Consider the following 25,097-nt stretch of genomic DNA (forward strand, 5'->3'; position numbering starts at 1 on the left):
ATGCTTTGGCTGAATTCAGTCAAACAAAGAAATACAATGTGTTATTTTAACACTGTGTATCAGAGATTCCCAAAGTTTTGAGGTCGTAAATAATACAAATAAATTACAGTTAGTTCGGTAACACTTTATAATAACTACACCTTATTTAGCCGTAATAAATGATGAGTTAACACTTCATCGTCATCAATTCACTCAAAACACTTAATAACTACTTAACTATTAGAGTTTATGCCTAACTCATAATGAATAGTTCTTCGCATACTTCACTTGTTCATTAAATAGCTATTAAGTGTTGGTCACAATTTACTAATAAATTGTTGATGATGAATTAAGTTCATCATTTATAAAGGCTAAAAAGGTGTAGTTATTATTAAGTGTTACTGTTAGTTCTTATTTGAAGATTTGAATTATTTAAAATGTGGTTTACCGGTAATATTATTTTAGTTGTTTATTGTTGATGTAATTTAATTAGATAAACCTTTTTGAATCACAAAACATATCCAAGCTACTGTACAAAATATCCTTATTTTTTGTCAATTATGTATTGAAATAACCCCACTTTGGTCACCTGTGCTGTTGATAAAGCCAAAGGTTTTTTTTATGACTTGATAAATCTTCATTCTCGTATACAGTAATCAATAATCTTCACATTTCACATAAATACGTCTAGAGATACTTCACTTGCATACAAAAAGCACATAAATAAAGTGTTTTTCTTTTAACTGAGCACTTGAAAAGAAACATTTAAAATTTTTGGTCATATCATCGTCGAGTACGCTGCTCACAAGAAAAGACAAAAGAGATGAGGCACTTTGTTGTTGTATTTTGAAGAACTTTAAATAGAAAAGTCCAATTTGAAAGCCAAGATATAGTTGCTGTACTTATTGCTGACCGTCCTCTTTGGTTATGTGATCAGCCGGGATGTCTTGCTCATCTGTGTGATGCAGTTGGAGCCGCTGATCTTCAGACTCAGGTTTAAGCTGGTTTTGACCCGTTTCTCTCTCTGGCGCCGGTTACAGAACCAGACCCGCACCACCTCCTTCTCCAGGTGCAGCCCTTTGGCGATTCGGGCAATCTCCTGAGACGAAGGTTTACTCTTCTCCACAAAACTACGCTCCAGAGCCTCCTTAGCGCCCAGACTGCAAGAGCAAGTGATATTCAATTCAAACTGCATAAACCAACCAATGTATTAGTAAATATTTGAGTCTGAGGGAATAAGTGAGTTTGAGGGAAAATTAAAAGCACACTGATATAGGTCTAAAATTAGAGCCACTGCAGAATATTCCTTCTTATGTCACAAGCTACTGTATAATAAAAGTAGCTTGTCTTCTATAGTATGCATTGTGTGAATTACATATGTACCTGATAGTCGTCCTTCTCTTCCTCTTCCTTTCATTCATCCCCACTTTGTCATTATACAGGGCTACAATAAAAAAAAAAGCAAAACAATCTTTATCACAGGAGTTTGTGCAGGGTAATGAAACAGTAATCTATACTGCACAAAACAAGCCAATAAAGTTGCTAATCTATGGGTTTAATAAGGTCTAAAGTGGGGTTGTCTGTTCATGTGTCTCACCACCAGCCAGCTCGGCCTCGTCCAGCCACTTCTCCAGGATGGCCTTGAGTTTGCACGCGTTCTTGAAGCTCAGCTGTAGGTTCTCGAAGCGGCAGATTGTGGTTTGGCTGAATTCAGAGCCGTGAACAGCAGCCAACGCCTCTCCCACGTTGGTCTGGGTGTAGCCTTGGAGAGTAAGAGTAAAATTCAAATTACGCTCCGTGAACCACTCTTTGACCACTTGAGCCCCATGAGGAGTCCCATCCTGGAAAAACCTGGTCACTTTGTTATATTCATATTGTCGGCTGACCTTACTTGCTCTTGTGGACTGTGTTGAATCCATTTAGTGAAAGTGCTTACCGAGTTTGATCCTCCTGATTTTAAAGTCATTGGCAAACATCTCCAGCTCGCGGATCTGCGGAGAGTCCATCGCCGGGGTGTCATCCTGCTCGCGGATGCTTTTTCTCGCGATGTCCGACTTCCCCTCCCCAACTCCCCCCACGGCGCAGGGGACCCCGAGGGTCTCATCAGGAGAGAGCAGCGCCGGCGGTAAAGTGGAGAAACCGTGGCTCAGAGCGCACGATCCACTGCTCAGGCCATGATCCGGAAACTTGTACAGGCAAGAGGTCAGCGATCCTGGAAGACAGAGGGAGAGAGAATGAGCTGGCAGGAGTTAGTCGAGAGGGACACTTACAGAGAGAATTAATAGACACTGTTCACATGAGTACTTTCCAGCCTAATTATGACAGTAGACTCCAAGACTTACAATACTATACAGTGGGTTGAGAAAGATATCAGACACCCAAGATACCTCAACCACCTTTCTCCATTACCATCCTAGATAACCATGCCGTTTTAATCAACATAGTTCATGTCTGCTAAACCACGTTCTTTACTTATATATCAACTTAATAAAAAGCATTTTGATATTTGATGCTTCCCACAACATCCCCATCCTCCACAGCTGCGGCAACAGATAACACCTAATTAATTTGAGTTTACAATGTAATCAGACATCTTCATTTTCCTAACGGAGCAGTCAGCCGACCACAGCTCAGAGAACAAGCCTTAGCCTTAGTCTTAATAGCTCTTTCTAATGATATAAACACATAAGGCTCGGGGATTCGTTGCATATTCCATTGCTCATAACCTCAAGAAACAGCTACAAATGTTTGGCTGATGATCAGTGTGTGAAAATTCTTTTGTCTTTATTCTTGAAACTTAAGTTAAATCATCTGTGGCTTCAGTGCATCTCATGAAGGGCAGTTTTCTTGCATATTTATCCTTCTAATATTTCTATCATTTCTGAGTGGTTGCTGCATGGAATTTCTCTTCAGTAACCACAATGTCTTCTCCTGCTACATTTATGAAGTGTTTTGAGCATACTTTAAAGTATGCCGGTTTAACCTTGAAAAAAAATCCATGTTGAACATCTTGCATCTTTTGCTTGGTCCACAGCGTGTGGGTTGTTGCGTTAGACTTACATGTAAAACAACTGAATTTTATCCCTGACTACAGTATATGTTTTAAAAGATAAAGTTAACACGGTGAACATTTTAGAGTGACTCGTTGCATTTGCATCAATCTCGACCAATTTAGATAACTGTGGTGATTTATACTGTAATTAAATAAATAAATGGCCCTATATGCACCTATATTTGTCACTTGCTGTTTAAATGGTGTCTATTACAGAGCAACACCTCCCCCTTGTGTCTGCCCCATGTAACAGATTCCACAAAGACTGCATTGTTCCGACTTTGCTAACAAACAACAGACTGCAGTCATTGGGTCAGTTTGGCATTCATGAACAAAATGCATTTGAAATTACATTTTTTTTTATTGGTTTATTTGGTCGGGACAGTGCATGTTAATGAACATACAGTACATGCATGTAAACAAGCCACAGATTGGAGCCACACTCGGACTCTCAAACACTCTCATTCATCCTGGCCTATTGTACATGTTTTTAGTGGTTGGTGAAATTGGCCGGTGACTGTTTAACCTCTTAACCCCCAGCTGAACCGGGCACATTTTTTCTAGTTCAGCTTTCCCCAAATCTAAGGTTTCTTGAAAAAAGCGTCAAAATAGAGTCAGAAACTTGAAACCGAAGATGAAATCACTACATACAAGGAGACAAAAATGTGTGCTTGGTATGAAGCCACAATCGATTGCACTGATATTTCTCGTCATTTCTTGGTACCAAAACAGAAAACTGGATCCACAATAACTGAGCACAAGAAATAAGCTATAGTCTATTAAGCAAAAAGAAGAATAAAAAAGGGACAAATGGTATCTATGTTTCTGACAACTCCTAATAGTGCTAGAATAGTTCTAAGTCTCCGGCTTTTCCACAGTGGTGGGAGTTGAGCATATCTCGGCTCTTTACAGTGACAGTGCATGTTGAATACAGCATGCTGCAGTGCTCAGTTTGTTTGTGTGTGGAGAGAGATAGGCACAACAACCCCTTTCCAAACAAACCCAGGCTAACACTGGGTTTATGAACTCAGAGCTTACAGGAACAGGGAGCTTTCAGCCGGAGGAAAGGCAAGTAACTCAAATTGGAATGTACTGTCCCAATCCACTGAGATATTAAATGATTACTATTTATCAAAATTTTGTACAATCTGCTTTGTAACAATCTGTAATAACTTATGTTACGTAGGTAATAACTTACCTATGTGGTACATACACTATGGAATGATGTGTATTAGTACTTGGGTTGTCTTGTGCATGAAATGTGCCACCTCCAAACTACAAACATATTATGTACAATTTTACATAGCACATTACTCAATTTGGCATGTTCAATGTATGAAGGGTAGTGTAAAACAAAGGGTTAAACTAAAAGGAGTGTTAATTAAAGTAATACTTTTACTACTCTTGAATTGTTTCAGTTCATTTACACATTTTCTGCCATGTCATGCACATTGTTGTTCCCCTATAGTGGGCATTTGTAGATTGTTTTAAGCAATATGGACATTTCAGCATCTAAAAGATAAGTAAACCTTTATTTGTCCGACAATGGGAAAATTGCATTCTAGCAACAGCCAGTGCAACATTAAGTAGGAAATAAGGACAATGGTAAAAAGGCAGCAATAATAAAACATCCAATTTGAATTATTTCACAATCTTACATACATTAGTGGTTTCATTTTCTGCTACAGCCAGTGCTGCACAACTTCAAAATATATCCTTTTTGCTCACACTGCCTTGTATACTACTTCTTGTATCTTGTGTTCAGCTGTGACCCAAAAGTTCTTTATGAAAACTGTTTTCCTTTCCTTTTGTTCAGTTAGTTCTGGGCCTAGATGCAGGATAGTTCACTGTCAGACAACATGAGACCTGAGCCATTTAAAACTTGAGATCAGATTTAGAAATTAAACATATGATACCTCTGACCTGCTCACAATTGCACACTCCTCTTGCTGTACTCCTTCTGGTCTGGACATCCCGAATACTTCATTACTGTCTTTAACTTGATTCTTTTATAGCCTCTTTTCAAAGGATTTATTTGTCCCGCATCAGCTTTACGTTATAGGACAGCTCAGAGGGAAAAGGGGTGAAGAGTGGAGGAGCAAGAGACTGAAACCCACGACGCAGGCTTATCCATCAGACCATAGGCTGCACAGTAGTCATTTTACTGTTATGACTATACTTTTCCTTCTTTCATTCTGCTATCTATAATCGCCTGTCCAAGCAGAGTCATTCTTCCACCCCTACTTATGCAAGGTGCCTCTACATGCTATTACTCCTGAGTAATAGCATTCAAAGGCATCTACATAACAGTAAGGCTGTTTAATTCCGAAGGAGCAGAGCCTCCGACACCTCAGTGCTTTATTAAAGCCTTTTACAACAGTGGGTCCATCGAGCCGGCTCTGTAATCCAAAGACTATTTCATTTAACAGGTGCAAATGTTAATTGGATCAAGCCAAGGCTGAATTAAAGGCTGCATTGATGGCAGGATGTGTTTTGTAGCACTTTGTAATAGCATATACGTGATGAGGAATGCAGATAATTTCACTTCACTGCCAAAGAGTAATCGTTTTTTGATCATTTTCAGGAAGAATCGACATTAGACTCGTGTTTCAAAGTGATTATTGGCTCCAGGGACAGAGGCCAGTTTTCTTCTACAGTTCATTATGTTTTTTCTCTATTGACTTATATAATTTCACACCCTACACAGCAACTGCAGACCCTTTTCATTGCCTATGATTATAGATCTGGTCAAATCAATTCTTGCCCATAATGCAGAAATTACAGCCTCTATATAGGCCTAACTTATTCTGACTTCAACATAAAACATAGACATAAATAGGTGTGTATGTGTGGGCTTTTTCTGGGTGTAAATGTACTCAACAAGTACCATTGTTCCTGACCACTCAATGTGTGGTCAGTGTGATTTCACAGAGAAGTGCTAGTCTATAAATCCGCAGTCTATAATATTACAGATACTTCACTTCTGTGTACTGGAGCCAAAAGAACACCTACAATATGATTCAATGTGACTCATTACCTCTTTGCTGACAGGATAAACTCTCACTAGACTCCAGCACAGGTTTAGTGTAGTGTAAAGACGGTGAATTTCATGGCGTCAGTGAAGAGATTATAAGACGGTGTAATGACCTGTGTCAGATGGCGCTATATTGCTTTCAAATGCAAGGTCGGTCAAGGAACAAAGTATTACATGTAGGAGCTCAGCAAAGATTGACCCCATAACTGCACAGAATCCATGATTTTTTATCTTGTAATCCTAAAAAGCGTGTCCATAAAAAAAGTGCCTCTAAAATAAGCCTAATTTGTCAGATATGTAGATATTTTTATGTTATTCAGAGCTATTTGGACTTGAGTACATACATTCATACTTCTTCCTACTCCATTTCAATCTAAAAGCTTCTCGACTGGCGCTTACAGCTATAGGCCAGTGTAACGCCTCATTTGAAAGATCTACAAAACAGTGGACCTTTTTCCTTGTGTTGTTGTTGTCAGTTTTTGAGGATTTTTTTTCATAGCTTTTTTCATTGTGTTTTTAAGTGTTTTCTCTCACAATTTCGTTGCATTTTTTTTTTCTTCTATTTTTTTGTTGCTTTAAAAAAAAAATCACTTTTTTTTTCATTTTTTTGTCAGTTTTTGTTCCATTTTTTGCCACTTTTTGTTTCATCTTTTGTCAGTTTTTGTTTCATTTTTTGTAATTTTTTGTTTCATTTTTTGTCGCTTTTTGTTGCATTTTTTTGTCAGTTTTTGTTTCATTTTTTTTGTCAGTTTTTGTTGCATTTTTTGTCAGTTTTTGTGCATTTTTTAACAGTTTTTGTTGCATATTTTTGACACTCATTTGTTGCTCTTTTTCTTTGCTTACATTCTTGCTTTTCTTGCTATTCTGCCGCTTTTTTTTCCCCAAGAAGCTGTTACATTTGGCCACAGGCAAACTGGAGAAAATGTGCTTGGCTCTAGTGGGGGTTCAGAGGTTAATGACCATGATTCATTAAGGACATGTCCAGTTCACATCTGAACTATTGCTAACGCTTATTAGACTGGACTTACTTGAGCACAAGCATCAGCCGGTTACTCACAAACACCTGCAAACGCATCAGCCCATATCCTCCCCACTCTTCAGGTCCAGATCATAATTCATTTCAAAACTGTGCTGTTTGTTTTTCGTTTTATCCCTGGCCTTGCACCTTCTTACATCAGTGACATTCTGACCCCCCCACCAGCCCTACGCTCCTCTCTGAACAACAACCACGATCGAGTTTAAGCATTGCTGAGTGATTACCTTGCAGTGGGTTGGTGGCGCTCATCATATTTGGGTGAGGGACTGCGCAGGTCTGCAGGATCCGTGTCTGGGAAATACTGGCCGACAGCATCTCCTGAGCTGAATGTACACAACCAGTTCAGGTCACATTGTTTTTAGAGGGCAAGCTGTGTCCATGTGCCTCACCTGTCATCATGCCGTAGGTGGCCTGCTGGTTGCCGTAGTGACAGGGGGTGACCGGGTAGTGCAGGCTCGGTGGGCCATTTCCGAGGTGCGTGGTGGAGAGGTGCATGTGAGGACGTTTGGCCGATTGACCCAGAGACAATCCAGAGGAGACTGAAGGAAAACAACCACAAATGAAGTGTAATACATATTTCTTTATGCATTCATGTGGTTGAATTAACAATAAAGCTATAATCAGGGCTAAACAAGGACTTAAATGGCATCTTCCTTTTGACGCATTTTCCTTGAACTTAGTTTTGATCTACTTTCAGATTTGACCTGCCAATGTCTATAGTAATCCTTACAGTAAATCACAACCTGCAGTACATCCTAAATCTAGCACATACCACACATTACCATATAAATTGTATGTACCTATGCATTTATATTTTATCCTTTATGCAAATGTTTGAAAAACACGGCTTCGCTCTTGGAAAACCCTCATTATGCTGAAGAGATGGCTGATGCTGGTATGGGAAGGATGGATAATTTATCTCGTATTGTAGCCTTGATCAAGCTAATATGACAGTGCAGTGAGATGTGTTTATAATGTCGATTCAAACACATTCATTTTTCTTAATCTGGGCACCGAGGAGGTGATGGCGTGCTTATATAGATCATAAATATTATCCAATGCAGAGTAAATATGCCATGTGATAATGAAAGGGAGTGAGGAATATATAATATCTTATAGACTTGCAGGTGGCAGAAGGATGAAAGAAATAATAAAAGCCAATTAGCTGAAAATGACACATTTAGGGTACACTGCTTTGCCATTTAACACTTGAAAGAAGAGTCTGCGCATGTCATTAGTTCTTTTGTGTATTTGTGTTTAATGGAGGCTAGCAAGGTTAATTCATTTTGCGAAGTTCAAAACACCAATGACATTTATGGAGGATATTAAGAAGAAACAGGCTTTTGCATCTAGGGCAAAACAACATTATTGCTAGTTTTCAGTAGGACAACGAGGACAGTGCATTTTCTAAATAGGGAAAAATATGCTTTGAGATAACTATGTGACTTTTCCAGATGGGTACTGATATAAGAAGAAATAAACAAAACATGTATTGCAAGTTTTCCACCATTTGATATTGTCATATTGTCAGCCATGACAACGGTACATAAAGCTGGCACAGGAAGTTTTACAATGCCTCATGATGAGAAGGACCTCAGGGAGCTTAATTATCCACTCCTCAGAGAGAGCGGAGCCAAACCAGATGATTACATGATGCATCTACATAATACAGTCTGCAGAAGGAAAAAAAAAAAATCTATTTTCAAATCCCTGGAAGGGAAGTTATCATCCAACACACACATTTACAAACTGCTGTACCACCAGATAACTACTGTCACCACCAGCACCAGCACTTCTACTTCTACCACTCAACTGGTTTGTTAGTTTTTCATTGTTTGTTTTAATGTAAACTGGGTCACAGTGCTACTCGAGAATAAATGCAACATTAATGAAACTATAAGCCTGGCTTTTACTTGTCATTATACAATTGAAGCAACAAACTGATTGTGCTATTGAAAAGAATAAATGTATACTTTCAATTTTCTCTTGGTGTAGAAGTGTTTTAGAAGAGCTACTTCAGTGCCATAAAAACATGTGATCAAATCCACATAGCTTTAATTTCTCAAGTGTCACCTGTACATTAAAAGAATCCTATATGTTTTTGATGAAAATTCAAAGCAGAGATACTTCAGAACCTATTTGCTGTAAGGCTTGCTAACTTTTCAATAGCCTTCTCACAAAACAGCACGACTGAAGAATTCCGTCTTCACATAAAAACAACAGCTGCAACAACTATCAAACATTTTGGATGGCATTTTTTTTTTTAAATTAAAATATTATCTTGAAGTCACATAGTTACAACATATTTGTAGCATACGAACCTTCTGTTACCGAAACCTAGTTCACAATTAAAACAGTTTAGAAACCCCTGACAAGTGAATTGAGATTGAATAAGAATATTCAGTCTTTAACATTCACCCAAGAGACATTTAACGTTAAAAACAAATAATGAAAAAATTAGTCATCTCCTCTGCCCTCAGCTTCCCACTTCTCATCTGCTTTTAATGAGACCAATACACAAGCTCGGCAGAAAATTAGCATATGAGCAGTGACAGCGCCTTTGTCATAGCCGCAGTGTAGTTGTTGTTTACCTGCAGACACCATGGAGTGGGCGTGAGAGCTGCTGGACAGGCAGTCGCTGGTGGACGCGTGGTGCATCAGGATGGGCAGCTCCGGAGCCAGCGAACTGAAGGAGTCTGCGCTGAAGGCCTGACATGCCATCCCTGCTGCCCTGACTTCACCCCCCCCCCGAGTCGCTTCCTCCTGATAAACCCGATCTAACACGGCTTCAGTGACTTGACTTGTCTCTATTCATTACATTAGGCCATAACACTAAAATTCCCCCCCAAAATTTGCATGAATTATCCCAATTCCTTGCCTTTCTTTATGAATCCTGTCTCTGCCCCCTTTAATAGTCTTTTCTGCCCCCTTTCTTGTGTTTCTTCCGTCAGTCAAGCATCGCCGCGGTTGGGTCCCAAGGGAATTTGCAGGTAGAAAAGTGCGCAAGAGGTTACCCACTTTTCAGGCTTTTTGTGTCAGAAGGAAATAAAATGGATGTCAGCATTTCAGCAGCAGGCGTTCTTCACAGTTTTAGGCACTGCTACGCTCAACCGAAACTTCCTCCCCAAAAATACAGCCGGTAAGTCAAGGGATTGTGTTGCTCTCATTAAATGTCTACTGCGCCACTGGGTTCTTCAACTTTTCTCATCTGACCGGCCATTCAGCAAACATCTGACTTATAGATGGACAACAATGAGATCCATAAACTCAATTACAGTTTTGATTGAAAAGTGAAGAAGAGCTTAACACTGACTGATTCCAAACTGAAACTGGACTAAAACACAGTCATATTTAAAACAAGACCAAAGCAAAGGGCCAAACCTGGAATACATCTGGACAAAACTAGGATTAAAGGCACATCTAAAACCATATCATAAACAAAGCCAGTTCTAAACAATTGGATGATTTATACATTTAAGACCTAACAAAACTAGCTCTTTGATCAAAAACAAAAGAGCCCCAAAACCTCTTGTGAAGCCAACATACCACAATCCACAGTTTGACCAACCTCGGCTTCAATCTGTCTATTTGCAGTCAACCCAGACCCCGTCACAGCCTCAGCATCCCGTGGCCCCGTCCACTGCAGGCATTTATATCCCACCTGCGCGCTCCAGTTTTCCCATCAGTCCTTGCTCTCACCAATCCCAGTCCAGAGCAGCCTTTGCGGGGTGTTTGTCCTGACCTGTGTGCCTCCTATCCCAACACCAAAGCCGGGATTAGGGAAGAGAGCCGCGGGGAAACTCGATCCACCGCGCTCTTCCTCCTGTTATCTCTGGCTCTGATTGTGGGGATGAACAGTGGCAGCAAACACTTAACAAGTCGCGGCCAAAACAAACTCTGTCTGACCCCAAAGTAACAGGATTTTTTTTTACACTTCTAGTTTCTGTTTTTCTTCTAGTTGTCTAGTTTTTTGTTTTGGAAAAAGCAACGTTAAATTCTAGTTCATGACGCTGGTGCAACGTACATGTGGAGCTCTTCATTACAGGTGGAAATAGGCCTATATCTCTCCATACTACTACAGGAGGAATAAAAAATATGTTTACATTTTAGTAGAGAGGTGCAGTTTACTTTCTTATTATCATTACTAGAGTAGTCTGGATGATTTGTAATTCATTCAAACTGAAATAAATGAAATGAAAATGAGGTTGGACTATCGAAAATGCAGTAAGCTAACTAATATTAGCATATTGTATGTGCTATTGCATGGAGGGGATAAATTGATAGTGCATGAACCGCTCTTCTCCTCCATTCTGACATGAAAATAAGTACATTTATTTATGTTGAAATGAATCAAATTAGACAAAAGCTTTTGCTGACCCTGACAATAAGTCAGTAGTATTGGCCTTTGTTTAACCAGGATAGTCCCACTGAGATTAAGAATCTCTTTTTCAGGGGAGTCCTGGCCCCAGAGGGGAATCTATTGTACATGTTTTTAGTGGTAGGGGAAGCCGGAGTACCCGGAGGAAACCTACGCAGACACGGGGAGAACATGACTCCCACCCCGTCCAGGTGGGAATCGAACCTAGGACCTTCTAGCTGTGAGGCATAAGCGCTAACCGTAGTAGTAGTAGTAGTTAATTCACAATTTTTTGATGTACCACATGGCAGTGCCCAAATACCAAAATACAGAAATTGATAACAATTTCAATAACCATCGACAATCACAGGCCAGCTCTGCCTGTTTTAAAGGGACTGAATGATAACCTGGGTGTAAATATCTGTATTGACTGAGTCACTACTGTGGTCCTCAAGATCACAACTTGACAATTATATTGACACAAGTTCAGTGCGAAAACACAGGGTTTGTCTGTGTAAATGTATGTCACTATGAACATGATGGATAGCAACTGGTGTTAAGGGGAGGCGCTACAGGCAAAACTCAATTTGTTAGGCCAAAATATACCTAATCATCACAATACCGTGTTTAAATATTGCGCTTTTTCAATATTTCCCCATAGATTTATATGGGAATATAATATAATATAATATAATATATATTTATATATATATATATACAAGGGCCATTTTCTCAAAGTCTCATTTTCTCTCATTGTCTTGTCTCATCTCCATGTCAGTCGCTCCTCCAGTCTTCAAATTTCCAGGCTTGGACTGAACAATATTTTGAAGATTTTTTAACAATTAATTTAATAATCTATTTCTTAACCTGATTTATTGAGTTTTGAATGTCAAAAAATAAGGCAAAAATATCTATTTTGACTGATTTTTCCACAAAAAAACAGCTTAATTTAAAACTAAACAAGATATCCAAAATCCCCTCGGAAAAGTCTTGATAACTCATTTATCAATAAGATAAAACCATAAATTTGAATGTAGCTTAATCCGTTATTCAGGTTTTGTTGCCGAAAAGATGGGACATTTTGGGTAATCTACAGCAAAAGTTTCAAATTGCTACCTGTACATTTAAAAATGTTCCCTCTTCACCTGCAGTGTCTTGCCTAAATGATTTGTCTTGACTTAATAGGTTTTACTATACACTCTTGGTACCGACCTACATGTCAGCCTGGGGTTTTGAGCACTGCCTCTTCACTTCCTGACATGCACCTTCTAAATCTCCCACGGCTTTACCTCACAAAGAGACCGAGCGGGGCTGAGTATTGTTTCAGAGGAGTCCGTAAAGTGCCGTTCAGCTGAAGGTGAACGCAGCTCAACAGGGAGACCACGGGTTAATCTGGCGGCCGCGTGTGCACTGTTGTGTCTGTTTTGAGATTTGTTTATCTCAGGCTTTGCCACACTTTTGGAGATGTTGGTGGGCAGCAGCTGGGTGAGAGAGTAATAGAGGAGTGGTGGGTGGAAGGCACGACTCAACTCGCTTTAGCACACTCTGACAATAGCTGTTTGTGTTTGTCTATCTTCCTTCACTTTAGTTTTACAAGTTACCGAGTGTATAGAACCCCTACCAGCTGCGTGCAGGGAAAACATGATATTTAATGATGCCCCAGAGACATCAAAGACAGTCTGTTCTAATGTTTTTTCCCCGAGCAGAAATTATGGCTTTCAAATTAAAGATCCCATGCTGTGAACATTTTACATCTATGGATACATGCTACTGTATATCTTCTTACTGTATATGATTTACTGACAAAACAGATTAGTTACTAGTAGAAACATATAATATGGAATATTCCGCAATGTGGCTTGAAATGTTGCCCTATAAATGCATGGAAACTTGGACTTTTTTCATTGGGGTAGCCGCCCAGTGAGAGCACTTTAATATCCGAGGGTGGGACCAGAATTCACAGAATCACTGTATAGAGAAATAAAGGTATTCTTATCTTATCTTCAGCATTTCCTTTCTACATGTAAAAGTTTGTGTTTGCTATTATATGGCAATGCATTGTTTAAACTGTTATCGATCACTCGTTGGATTCACAACTGGGGGTCACAATCACATTCATGTAGTCCACTATACCCCCCTGGCCACCCCATAGACACGCCCATGTTTTGGAGATTTCCTATCCCTTGTGCAGTTCTTCATCAACCCTTGTCCAATTTATTTCTTTTTATGTGTGTTTACAGCTACCTTACCTTACCTTGAAACAGCCTTTATCCAACATATTGTTCCTATTGTCTAATTGATTTGAATTTGTTTGACCTCATGATATAATTACACAAGCCCGAACATTCGGTCCTCGGTTGACGCTGAGTGAAAACAATCTCACACCAGAATGGCAGTAGAAATCCTAAAATATATTTTTCTCTCTCCTTTCATGGAGCTACACCCACTCAGGGTAAAGACCATCCTCCCATCTGGTGCAGACTGCAGTATTTTTGAATGCACCAAACCATTTCTTTTACTACATTTCCGCACAACTGTCAGCGACACTGTCAGCGACACTGTCAATCCCCTGGTAAAATTAGCAGTAATAAAATGACATGGGACATCTGTTAGAATTGGCCGCTAAATTATTTTCATTGTCAAAAAATTATAGTGGTTGTAATAAATACAGCATGTGTGTGGTGTGCCTCAAAGCATTATCTCTTATTTTGTGTTTGGTGTAATTTTCTCTTCATCTTTGTCTAAATTGGTTTTAGTGGTTCTGTAAGAGAGCAAATGTAGAAATCTAAATATAAACAGTAAACCAGTGGAAGGGACTGGAGCTGTGGAGATGAGTCAACAGCGAAAAGAACAGCAACAATTTCTACGAAATGTTCCGATATTATGAAACCATAACACTGCATAATATTTACTAACAGGAAGCAGAAAGAGACCATTGTCTTCAATGCAGTGGCAACAGCGGCATGGAGCTGTTATCATCATTAGGCTGTTTATTATCTGTTTATTTTGTCAGAACTGCGGGATATTGAACATATACAAGACTCATGCATGTAAACTCGCCACGCTGGACTGCAGTCATGGGCAATCTGCACCCGCTGTTATTATTTTATTCTACTGCACTGTAAAAACATGGTAATAGGATGGAAGTATGGTATCTAAAGTGTAATAACACAGTATGTATTGTAGCAAACATAATTGTTATGTGTTATTGTAATTAATCACCTTCAGCTCCTCCTCAGCATCATGTGACAGTGTATGAGACAATTCAAGATGACACACACAGCTCTGGGCTCCATGAAAAATCTTAATTAAATGTGTGTCTCCTTAGACTTTGGGACCTGGTACGAGGGGCCAGAGAAGTTTAGCGAGCAGGTTTAGGCATGTGCGGAGGGAAACGCATCTTGTGTAGAAAGCAATCTGACTGATTGGATCATTGTTTACCCGATTGTAGTCGCAGTTGTCATGTACGTACAGTTGTGCTCAAAAGTTTACCCCGGCAGAATTTCGTTTTTTGGACTATTTTTCAAAGAACATGAAAGATACCACAAAAAGTTGTTTTTCACTCGTCGTTAGTGGTTGTGTGAAGCCATTTGTGGTGAAAAAAGAGTTTGCTCTTTTTAAATAAAGTTTAATGATCGACAGGAATGGGCCGCTTTACAATTAGGTTAGATACAGAACCTTCTGCACAACTACCACAAAAGACTCCAAGCTGTCATTAATGCTAAAGGGGGAAATACAAAGAACTTGGGGAATGTCAACTTTGGATCAAGGTCATTTTGGTTCTTTCTTTTTTCATTAAAAAAGAGCAAAGAGTTATTCTTCATGTTCTTAATTGACAAAAAATGGTCAAAGATTCTGCCAGGGTAGCTGAGCACAACTGTATGTCATGGAAAACAACAGAGAAAATAAAGATCGGAGTCTCATTTTTGGCAAGTTTCAGTAGAGATCCCATTTAATAAAACAGATGCATTCCGAAATGTCCACGTAAGAATGAAATGGTGTCCTGATTAAAGTCAGCCTGAACAATGGATTTGCCCTTGGCTCTGGATTGTACAAGATTAATGAACAACTCTGTTCAAAGTTTTGGTCCCACTTTTACCAAACTGCCAGAAAAATCCTTGACTCCTTTCTTGTTGGACATTTAACATTTCAGATGTATTGAATGAGACAAGGCCATTACAGACAGGTTCAAAGTTTAAAATCAATATTATGTTGCAGCCATGAGGTGAGAGAGTTCAGACGGGAAAAATGTTTTAAGCTGCATTGGCCCTGCGCTCTATGTCCTCAGGTGCTGACCATGATGCATATTAATCCTTTTTGCGTTGCGTGAGGATCAACTTTATCAGATCCTATTGGACTTAAAATGAACAGTATATACTGATAAAGAACCATGTTGAAACAGATGACTCAAAAACTTATCTGTACCTTATGTTTTATCATTTCATCATCAATGTGTGCATGAAAAATACATTTGATGACTGCCCTTTTTTAGCCTGGTAAACCACACCCACTTCTTTTCTGCCAGAAAGAAGGTGGGTCTGGACATACGCGGTAAACAAGTGACTGACTGGCGGCTGAGGCTGAATCAATCACGACTGTCACAGAGAATCGACCAGGTTACGTCACTCGCTGCGTCGCCATGTTGTAGTTCAATCAACAGTGACACGAGCAGAAGTTATTATCCAAAACTAATCATGGATGAAGGCGTCTCCCGTCAGTTTGTATTCAGTTCATATTTTGTGAATAGGACTACAGCTGTCGTCACGTCCGCTAAATGATGATTGGTTTATTTCACTGACATCATATCTGTGCACGTTAGGCCCGCCCGTTCAAACTGCTCCAAATGCTACATTACCAGACTAACTTCAGGGAGTGGACAGGGAATAGTATGGCAGCGCCAGGCAAGCCCTTTTTGGGATATCATATGTTGTTTGGAGCACCCTCTGTTGGCAGCAGAGGGCTGGGGAAGATGCAAGCCACCATAGCTAACAAATAGGGCTGGGCGATATATCGATATTTAAGATATATCGATATATTTTAAAATTAGATATGGAATTAGACCATATCGCGTATATCGAATTTGCGCTGTAATACTTGCCTCAGGGCAGTGGCATTAACATCGTGAAGCCAGATGCCGTTGACAGGTTGGTGTTTCTTGCTCAATATCTTTAAAGAAAGGAGGACACGCTCGTCTGTCTTCTAATGTCTACCTACTGTTTATCAAAGTAAAAAAAGAACATGTTCATTGAGTTGACAGTCTTTTTCTTGTGCAACTGGTTAAGACTGTTCAGACACGATATTAAGTTAACAAAAAGAAACAGGTAATCTCAAGCTGATGTTTAAAAAAAGTTTGTCTTAAACTGAGCGCTTTATTTTGTATTCTCTTTATATATAAATGCTGCCCTCAGAAAAAGATGGACCTATTTTATTTTTAATTAAGATTTTTTTATTTATTTAAATGTGCACCTACAGCGCTTTGTTATACAGTGCTTATGTTTACATTTTATAGTGAGTTTTCAATAAACGTTGAATTTGACTAAACATTTCATTTCACAGCTCTCACTTTGCGGAAAACATATCAGGATTGATATCGTATATCAATATTCAACCAAAATATATCGGGATATGACTTCTTGTCCATATCGCCCAGCCCTTGTAACAAATGACTACTTCCATGAAAAACACAGTGTGACCGCAGAATGGCTTAGAACTTGTCTGTTGATGGTTTATGGACTTTTAGAGCAGTGGTTCCCAAAGTGGGGGTCGCGTGACAACTGAACTGGGGGCCGCAAGATGATTTTATATATTTTTCTTATATTTCTGACATGGAATTTTATGTATTTTTGATTTGAAAACTGAATATTTTAGTGAAATGAGGCCAAATATCATAATACAGTATCCAAACTAACAAAGATATTAAACATGAACATTCTATGGCCGTGATGTTAATTGCATTGACGGTGAGCTCCAAAAGGTTTCACCATGTAAGATTGTATAGGATCACACGCGGCCGGGGGAATGGTGAATGTAAACCTTTCCCATGGTGCAGCTCTCACACAGACACACACATGAACAATACCAGCCTCATGTAATTAGAACAGAGAGCATCGTGAGGCAAAGACCAGAAGCACCTGCTCGGGACCAACACCCTACACCCCTCTCCTCCTCCTGCCTCCACTCAGTCACAACATATACCACTCATTTAATCTAAAGAGTCACTTACAGAAGCGGCAGTAGCCACAACAGGAGTCCAAACGATTGCTTCTGATTTTATACCCCTTTATACTATTAATATATTATACTGTTTACGCCTTTTACCCGAAACCCCATTCCTTAAATAATGTATAAAAACACAATGTGAATTAATTCCTAACTTGAACGTAAAATAAACTCTCCCTCTAAGGTTTGGGATGGTTAATAATTCACCATGAGTTACCTTTCTTAAATCAAATATGAAACAAGTCAAGCTAATAAGAATCAAAAAGGCAGAATATTTGTTTCCTCGAGATCAATGCCTCTCCTCACAGCGATGCACAGCTGCTGCAGTATGGGAACTGGGAGAGGAGGCATTCACACAGGTATCACAGCGGAGACAGCAGCTGGACTGAGGCTGCTGCTGAGACGGAGCAACAGGCTGTGCTTGGAACAAGAGGCTGATATTTCTCTATAGATTTGGATGGTAAAAATGTGTTTCTGAGCTTGAGTGTTTGCGTTCTTATAAATGGCCTGAAGTGTTGTGACCTGAAAACCACAAGAAGCTGCAACAACAAACGAGCACCTTTGACTGTATTTATGCCGTACATGCTGCTAATTGGAAGAGCTGTATGGATCAAAAGTAACAGAAAAGAACATGTTGTACATTAATTGACTGGACTGACTTGAACATTTAATGAGTGCATTTATTATTGTGTTGAAGGACATTTTGCTACTAGAAGAAGAAGATCTTTATTTATATACTAATTGAATATATTATATATATATTAATACTAATTTGGAACATGCACAGCACTTTGGGCAGTGTCGACTGTATTTTAATTGTGTCTTATAAATAAACTTTGACCTTCACTAATTAGGAAGTTATTCCTTCATTAATTTAATACACTGCATGTCAAATTATTATGCAAATTGTATTTCAGTGTCATAAAAGTGTGAAAAAATAAGTTATTCAATGAAACTCATGGTAAATGGTAAATGGTCTTAACTTATATAAAATGGTAAATGGTCTCAACTTATATAGGGAAAAGGGAAAAACTACTGAAAAAGTACGTTCACCATTATTAAGCAGACCACCATTTTCAAGCAATATGGGAAAGAAAAAGGATCTCTCTGCTAATGAAAAGCATGAAGTTAAATGCCTTGGACTAGGTATGAAAACCTTCGATATTTCAAAAAAGATCAAGCATAATCATCGTACTGTGAAGAGATTTGTGGCAGATTCATACAGAGCACACACGGGATTAACACAGATTAAGAGAACAGCTGCTACAAAGTTGAGCATCAAACTGTAGGACCCTCCAGAGGCTCAGAAATACATGAAGACTCATTTTCAAACAGTAGTGGATGGTTGATGAATGGCCACCATGTCCCAGCAAGGCTGCGACGTCAGCAAGGAGGGGGCGGAGTCATGTTTTGGCCTGGAATCATGATCGTGATTTGGACAGTTTTCTTATTCTTTTGAGTTGGTGCTGGTTTAGAACTACTTTTGTCTTTATTTTAGATCTGGCTTTGCCCACATTTAGTCCTGTTTCAGTCTTAGGTTTGATCTGGTTTAATTCTGTCAAAACCGAACACATTTCTTCTTGAAAACAGCACAACAACAAAAAAGCGACAAAGAAGCAACAAAAGAGCAACAAAAACGTGCCGGAAAAGCAACAATAATACAATAAAAAACCTAAAAAAAACACGACTAAAAAGCATCAAAAGCAAGCAAAAAAGCGATGAAGAAAGCAACAAAAATGAGACAAATACATGGCAACATTCTAAGTTTGAGAACTGTAGATTTAATACATTTGAGTGGGGATGATGTACGATATACGGCACAAGCAAGACAACAGGCGCCATCTTCTCTGCTTTATACTCTCAGATAGTAGAAAATGATTTGGAAAGTATTTTCATGCTGCTGACTCACGCTGACAAGGTCAAACGATTGAATGGTTAAATAGCAAAACTATCAGAAGTTAGTTCCTGTGTGAAGCGTGTAGGAGCATGTCCTCAAAGAGCTTTTATCTGTGAGACTAAAACATTGAAGGGACAAAGAGACGGGCAGCTTCATGCACCAGGCTGTCAGGAAGCTGAACTCTCACCCTTCCTTACACTCCTTACCCTGCCTCACCCTCAGTATAGTTAGATTTGAGCTTTCTGCTCTTCACATTGTTTGCAGCGAGGGCTTGGAAACATTGTAATTTCAATTTACTGAAACATCACAATAACAAAGCCTTTAAACCTTTAAACTTAAAGATCTTATTTTCTTTGTGCTGAAGAGTTTTCCTGAGCTCCACTTGAAACAGATCAGCCGGTTGTGCGTGGGCTTGTGCAATTTCTTGAAACACTTTTGATACTTGTGAATCTTTTTCAAAATAACCTTGACTAAAAATCTCTCAAGACCTCTTTTCCTTTCACTGTGTTTACATCAACACTAAGGAGCTATTTGTTTTGCAGCCTTAAAAACCAATCAGGGCAAATAAGGATGATCGAGCCGAGCTTTTGTGCGCTGCTGAATTAGTGCGTCAACGGGGAGAGCCAGTGGTTGGATGTTTGAAAGCAGGGAGCCAGAGGTCAGATCTCCTGTTGAATATAAAACGCAATGTACTCCGTGCCATCTGCCAAGAACTGCCTGACTCACCGGACAAGCAGCAAGCCAAACCCGTAGCACATGCGGCTACACGGCTAATTTCATTAACATATTCAAGAAAGATACATGGAACAGCAAAGGTTAGTCAGGTACTGGGAAATTGGAGTCGCTGATACGCACTCTCGATCCCACCTCATTATGTAAATGTCACAAATAAACCAGTACATACAGTATTATGGCCACCTGCCTTATGGTGGTTTAGACGCTATGTATCATCCAAAATCAGAGGGCATACGCAACAGACAATAGTAAAGTGCTTTATTTGACAGATTATACCCTAAAACTGAGCAAAATATAATAAGAACGTCTTTATTGGTCCCACAACGGGGAATTTACATTGTTGCAACAGCAAAGTACAAAAGGGCAGCATTTGAATACAAGAGGCAGAAAGTAGCAAAAATATTTGAAGGAACGTATGCGGAATTGCCGTTTATGAGCCCCTGTCCATTTGAGTTTGGCTGCCCAGACTGGTATCCCTGTGTATAAACAATACAGGCCAGGGGTATCATTCTGGACTTGCCAGGCTATTCCTGAGCACCTTGGAGGGAACAGCCACATTTAAAAACTTAGAATGTTAAAGGGATATTTCAGGATTTTTGACATAGGGCCTAATTTCCTAGTTATCCAGAGTGTTGCTGATTTCTGGAGATATATTTTTTTTTTGTAATTCAAGCAGTTCTTAAATTTGAAGAGTTGTGTGGCGCTAGGCTAGTGCAAGGCTAGCGCATTTCTACGATATCAGCTAGCCTGCATTAAAAGCAGTCTGGCGTTATAAGTGATTTGCCTCGGGTGCACAGTGGAGCGGGTCAGACTGTTTTTAATGCAGGCTAGCTGATACCATAGAAATGCGCTAGCCTACCACAAGCCTAGCTACGTAGCTCTTCAAATATAAGACCTGCATGAATTACAAAAACAAAAAAAATATCTCCAGAAATCAGCAACACTCTGGATAACTCGGGAATGAGGCCCTATGTTAAAAATCCTGAAATATCCCTTTAAAATGTTAATGAAATGTTAATAATTATTGCTTTATTTACAAAAACATTTTAACATCTAAATCTTAGGCTTTAGAGAAATAGCCTGCTGTCTGTGATTCATGTTTTCAAGGGAAACAAAAAAAACAAAACAAATATTCATGCCCTCCACGCACTCATCCAGCACCTCCTCGAAAGCAAATTTTCAAACAGGAAAACAGGACAGCACATTAGAGACTACACAGAACAGGTGAAAAGCATAAGAAGTTGCGCCTGCTGTATCACTACAGAGCCGTGCACAGACTCTGCAGTCCTTAAAAGACCTCCAAAAGGACATGGGACAGACGCCTAAAAGCTGTTTGATGGACAGCTGCTGTGAGCCGCCCCAGTTCGGTGTCAGCATGTGTTTTCTGCATAACACTGTACACGGCCAAAACTTTGTAAATGAGTCGTATACAAACATTTGAGAACATTTTTAACCTCCCATTGGTGCACAAGCTGTATTATCCATCCTATACGTGCTTCCCAAACGTGCACATTTTTCATGCAGAAAGAATGAAAAAGAAAGAAATAATTTGGTTCATCTCCGCCTCATATTTTGAGCATTGTGGCAAAATCGCCCTGTTGAGCATATTCATTAGGCTCCATGGGCTAAATTTGCTGTGGCCTTTTGCCGTTCGTGAGGAATACAATTCTCAACTGCACTTTTTGCTCTACCTTAGTACTCAGTGAATCAGGCCCCATAACGTTATTTTTGCCTCATTCAGTCTTTTTGTTTTATTTTCATGTTGTCCGTTACTCCCACACACATTATTTATAAGCAACAGTTTCGTCCAGTTTAGGAAAAGATAGACTGAAGATATGAATCAATGGAGTGAATGGACAACGGGCTTACAAATGCACATCTTTAAAATGTATGGTGAGAGCATTGTATCAGAACCTCATCTCTCGACCCCAGAGTGCAATCGATTTTTAATGGATACAACAGACCATTCACCAACATTCCCGACCCACAAACAGGTGATGTTCTGTAGCAGCAAATCACCTATTAACTTCACCTGTCAGTCAATTGTGTTCTGACTAATCCGTATATTATTTGCAAGCATAATTACACCAAACCGAAAGGAAACGCTGTTATCCTTTGTGGAAACAGAAAGCACACGCACGGTTTTGCTGTTTCTGAGCAAGCCGCTTTCTATTGATAAATTTCTGCGCAGACGCAAAATATGATGTGAAGGCTAGAAAGAACAAGATGTCAAAATTAATTTCACCTCGAGCTTATCCAAACAAAGCATACAGCCCTGCACGTACTGTTGGCTTCCTCTCCTCATCACCATCCTACACACTTTTCAACACAAAGCAAGTGAAAAAGCTATTAGCTACATCTCAACATGCTTTTAAAAGACTTTATGGACAGAGTATTTCAATATATTAGAACTGAAGTAGAAATATATGAAGAACTTATTTAAATATGGGAGTTTTAAGGCGAGACACTATACCTTGCCTTAAAATGTAGCTTTCACGCATTAGTAAACTGAAAAGTACAGCAACTATAGGTGTTACTTACATCTACATACTTTCTCCTTCTGATCCTCCGCACAAATAATAAACATCTCTAGATTCATCGTTGCTACTGGCTAAAAACGTGGGGGAAATTTGGACCTACTGTGAGATCTGCCGGTTTCATTATTCCTTCGCAAAGCCACAACCGAGTCACCGATCTGAAGCTCCTCGCACGCTGGCTCTGGGCTCCGTCAGCACAAGACACAAACATTATTGGACTTGTAAATATATTTATTTCACAGTGTGCTGAATGTTTAAAGAGAGTTTTTCTTTTTTTTTTGGTGGCATCCATATACAACCGTGGTTCGGCTGGTCCTTTTGTCTTTACATAGTCAACGTTACGGCTCACTGTTGCTCTGTAGAGGGGGAAAATAGCTATACTTTTGATACACTTTCTCACTGAAGATTTTGGAAACCAGACAGATATTTGTCTGTTTTAATATATTGCATTTTTTACTGCATAGGATTAAAATAATACATGGTGAAGAGTAGTTTAGATGTGTGGAGTATGAGCAGAGGCGTAACATACTGTTATTTATTTACAGAGTTAAGTTATGGCAGGGGTGACAAAAATCAGGTGATGCGATTAAAACCTTTGTTACTAATGCCTTACATATTTAATACAGTGGCACAGTGTCTGAGTAAGTTTGGGGTATAAGGTCTTGGGTTTGAGTCCCAGTGGCTTATCTTTGTAGAGTGAATTTCTCCTTTGTGAGATCAATAAAGGATTATCTTATTTTATCTTATCTTATCTTATCTTATCTTATCTTATCTTATCTTATCTTATCTTATCTTATCTTATCTTATCTTATCTTATCTTATCTTATCTTATCTTATATGATAAATGAATTAATTTATTTAAGAATTTGACAGACAGAACCATTTCTCTATATCTAGTTTGAATAATAAGAAATACATTTAAAGCAAATCCGGACTTTACACTTTGCTGATTCGAGGAAGGATTTTTTGTGCGGTTTCCAGTTCATTCATTCTACATTTACATACATGTGGCTTCACCCCAAGCTGTTTACTGTACTACAAAACAAAAGTAATCTTGAGCTTGCACTGCAGCTCCTTCATTATGCAGGACTTATTTGAATGTAATGTGTTTCGTGTCACCCACCTTGACATTTGGAAATCTATCTCACATTGTTTTCTGCATCAGCAAACAAATAAAAGGAGTGACTGTCCCCATATGTAAAGTTCATTAGAACTAACCTAAAGGGCCTAAAGACTAAAAAAGAAAGTCAAAGATCCAGAGTAAGATGAGAGGGCTCCAGTGAGATATAGAAGAACAATAGAATGAAGAACATGTGCAATCTAATTCATTCAACTCATCTCTTGCCTTCTTGCCTCTGTCAGAAAATACGAGAAAAAAAAAAGAAGAAGAAGAAAGAAACCCAGAATGGTAGAGGATGGATGTGGGTGGTAACCAAGCAACAAGGCACTAAAGGCAGGTCCACGTCTTTGTGAATAAAAAAAAATTCTCCATGCTTTCAGAGTTTACATCCATTAGTTTGCTGAGTAAGAGCTAGGTCTGGCAAAAATGTTGATTCTCAAATTTTTGCTTTATGGAAACTTTAAAGAACTTTTGGATGTCTAAACATTTGTGTTTTATGTTGTCGTTGGTTCATCCCTGTCAGATCACCTTTGACAGAGACCAGTAGATCAGAAACTCACCATTTTTTGGATAACACTGTATTGGACACATTGCAGATTGGTCATTGTTAAACTGAACATTTTCGTATTTGCCAAATTCTCCTGTTTCAAACACATCAACATACAGTAAGTACTAAAAGTACTAAATCCAAGTCTGGATGCATGAAAAGGTCACTTCGGGAGGGCCTGTTAACTAATATCATATAAAAACTATTTTAGAGTCACTGCAAATGTAGCCTATAGATAACTTGCTAACATCAGAAAAAGGAATCCCACAGGAAATTATATACAAGTATATGATACAAATTAGTACAGCCACCGAGAAAGTTATTTGTTGCACCTAAAGCTTCATGAATTTCCAATCTTACCTTTATTATTTGTGGTCGGAGCTAAGTCCTATGGGTGTCCTGCAAATTCCTGCAACTGCAGTCCCGCCACACACAATTAAGGAGATAGTTCTGCCTGAGCAAAAAAGCCATTTCTATGTAAAATGTAAACATAATTTGCTTTGAGTGATGGTAATATCCACTGGCTTTATGAAATCCCAAGAGATGTTTTACAAGTATGTTGGCACTTTAGCTTTTTATTCATT

General features: G+C 39.0%; 1 protein-coding gene across 4 annotated transcripts; it reads right to left on the reverse strand.

Moving 5' to 3' along the window:
* Positions 1-812: 812 nt before the first annotated feature.
* pou1f1 (POU class 1 homeobox 1) lies at positions 813-23,037 on the reverse strand. Of its 4 annotated transcripts, none has more exons than XM_079563465.1 (8): positions 22,950-23,037; positions 9,693-10,127; positions 7,491-7,640; positions 7,326-7,424; positions 1,916-2,191; positions 1,577-1,741; positions 1,363-1,423; positions 813-1,139 (listed from the first exon to the last, which is right to left on the reverse strand). In XM_079563465.1, exons 2-8 carry the CDS (start codon positions 9,820-9,822, stop codon positions 905-907), a joined length of 1,116 nt encoding a protein of 371 aa, XP_079419591.1. In that variant the 5' UTR covers positions 9,823-10,127; positions 22,950-23,037; the 3' UTR covers positions 813-904. The 4 variants fall into 4 exon arrangements, with proteins under 4 accessions (XP_079419591.1, XP_079419592.1, XP_079419590.1 ...); XM_079563466.1 differs by having other exon boundaries at positions 9,693-9,908; positions 22,950-22,996; XM_079563464.1 differs by lacking the exon at positions 22,950-23,037 and adding an exon at positions 10,648-10,923.
* Positions 23,038-25,097: the final 2,060 nt, after the last annotated feature.

Source organism: Gobius niger (genome assembly GCF_951799975.1).
Source record: "Gobius niger genome assembly, chromosome: 9".
Lineage (NCBI taxonomy): Eukaryota > Metazoa > Chordata > Actinopteri > Gobiiformes > Gobiidae > Gobius > Gobius niger.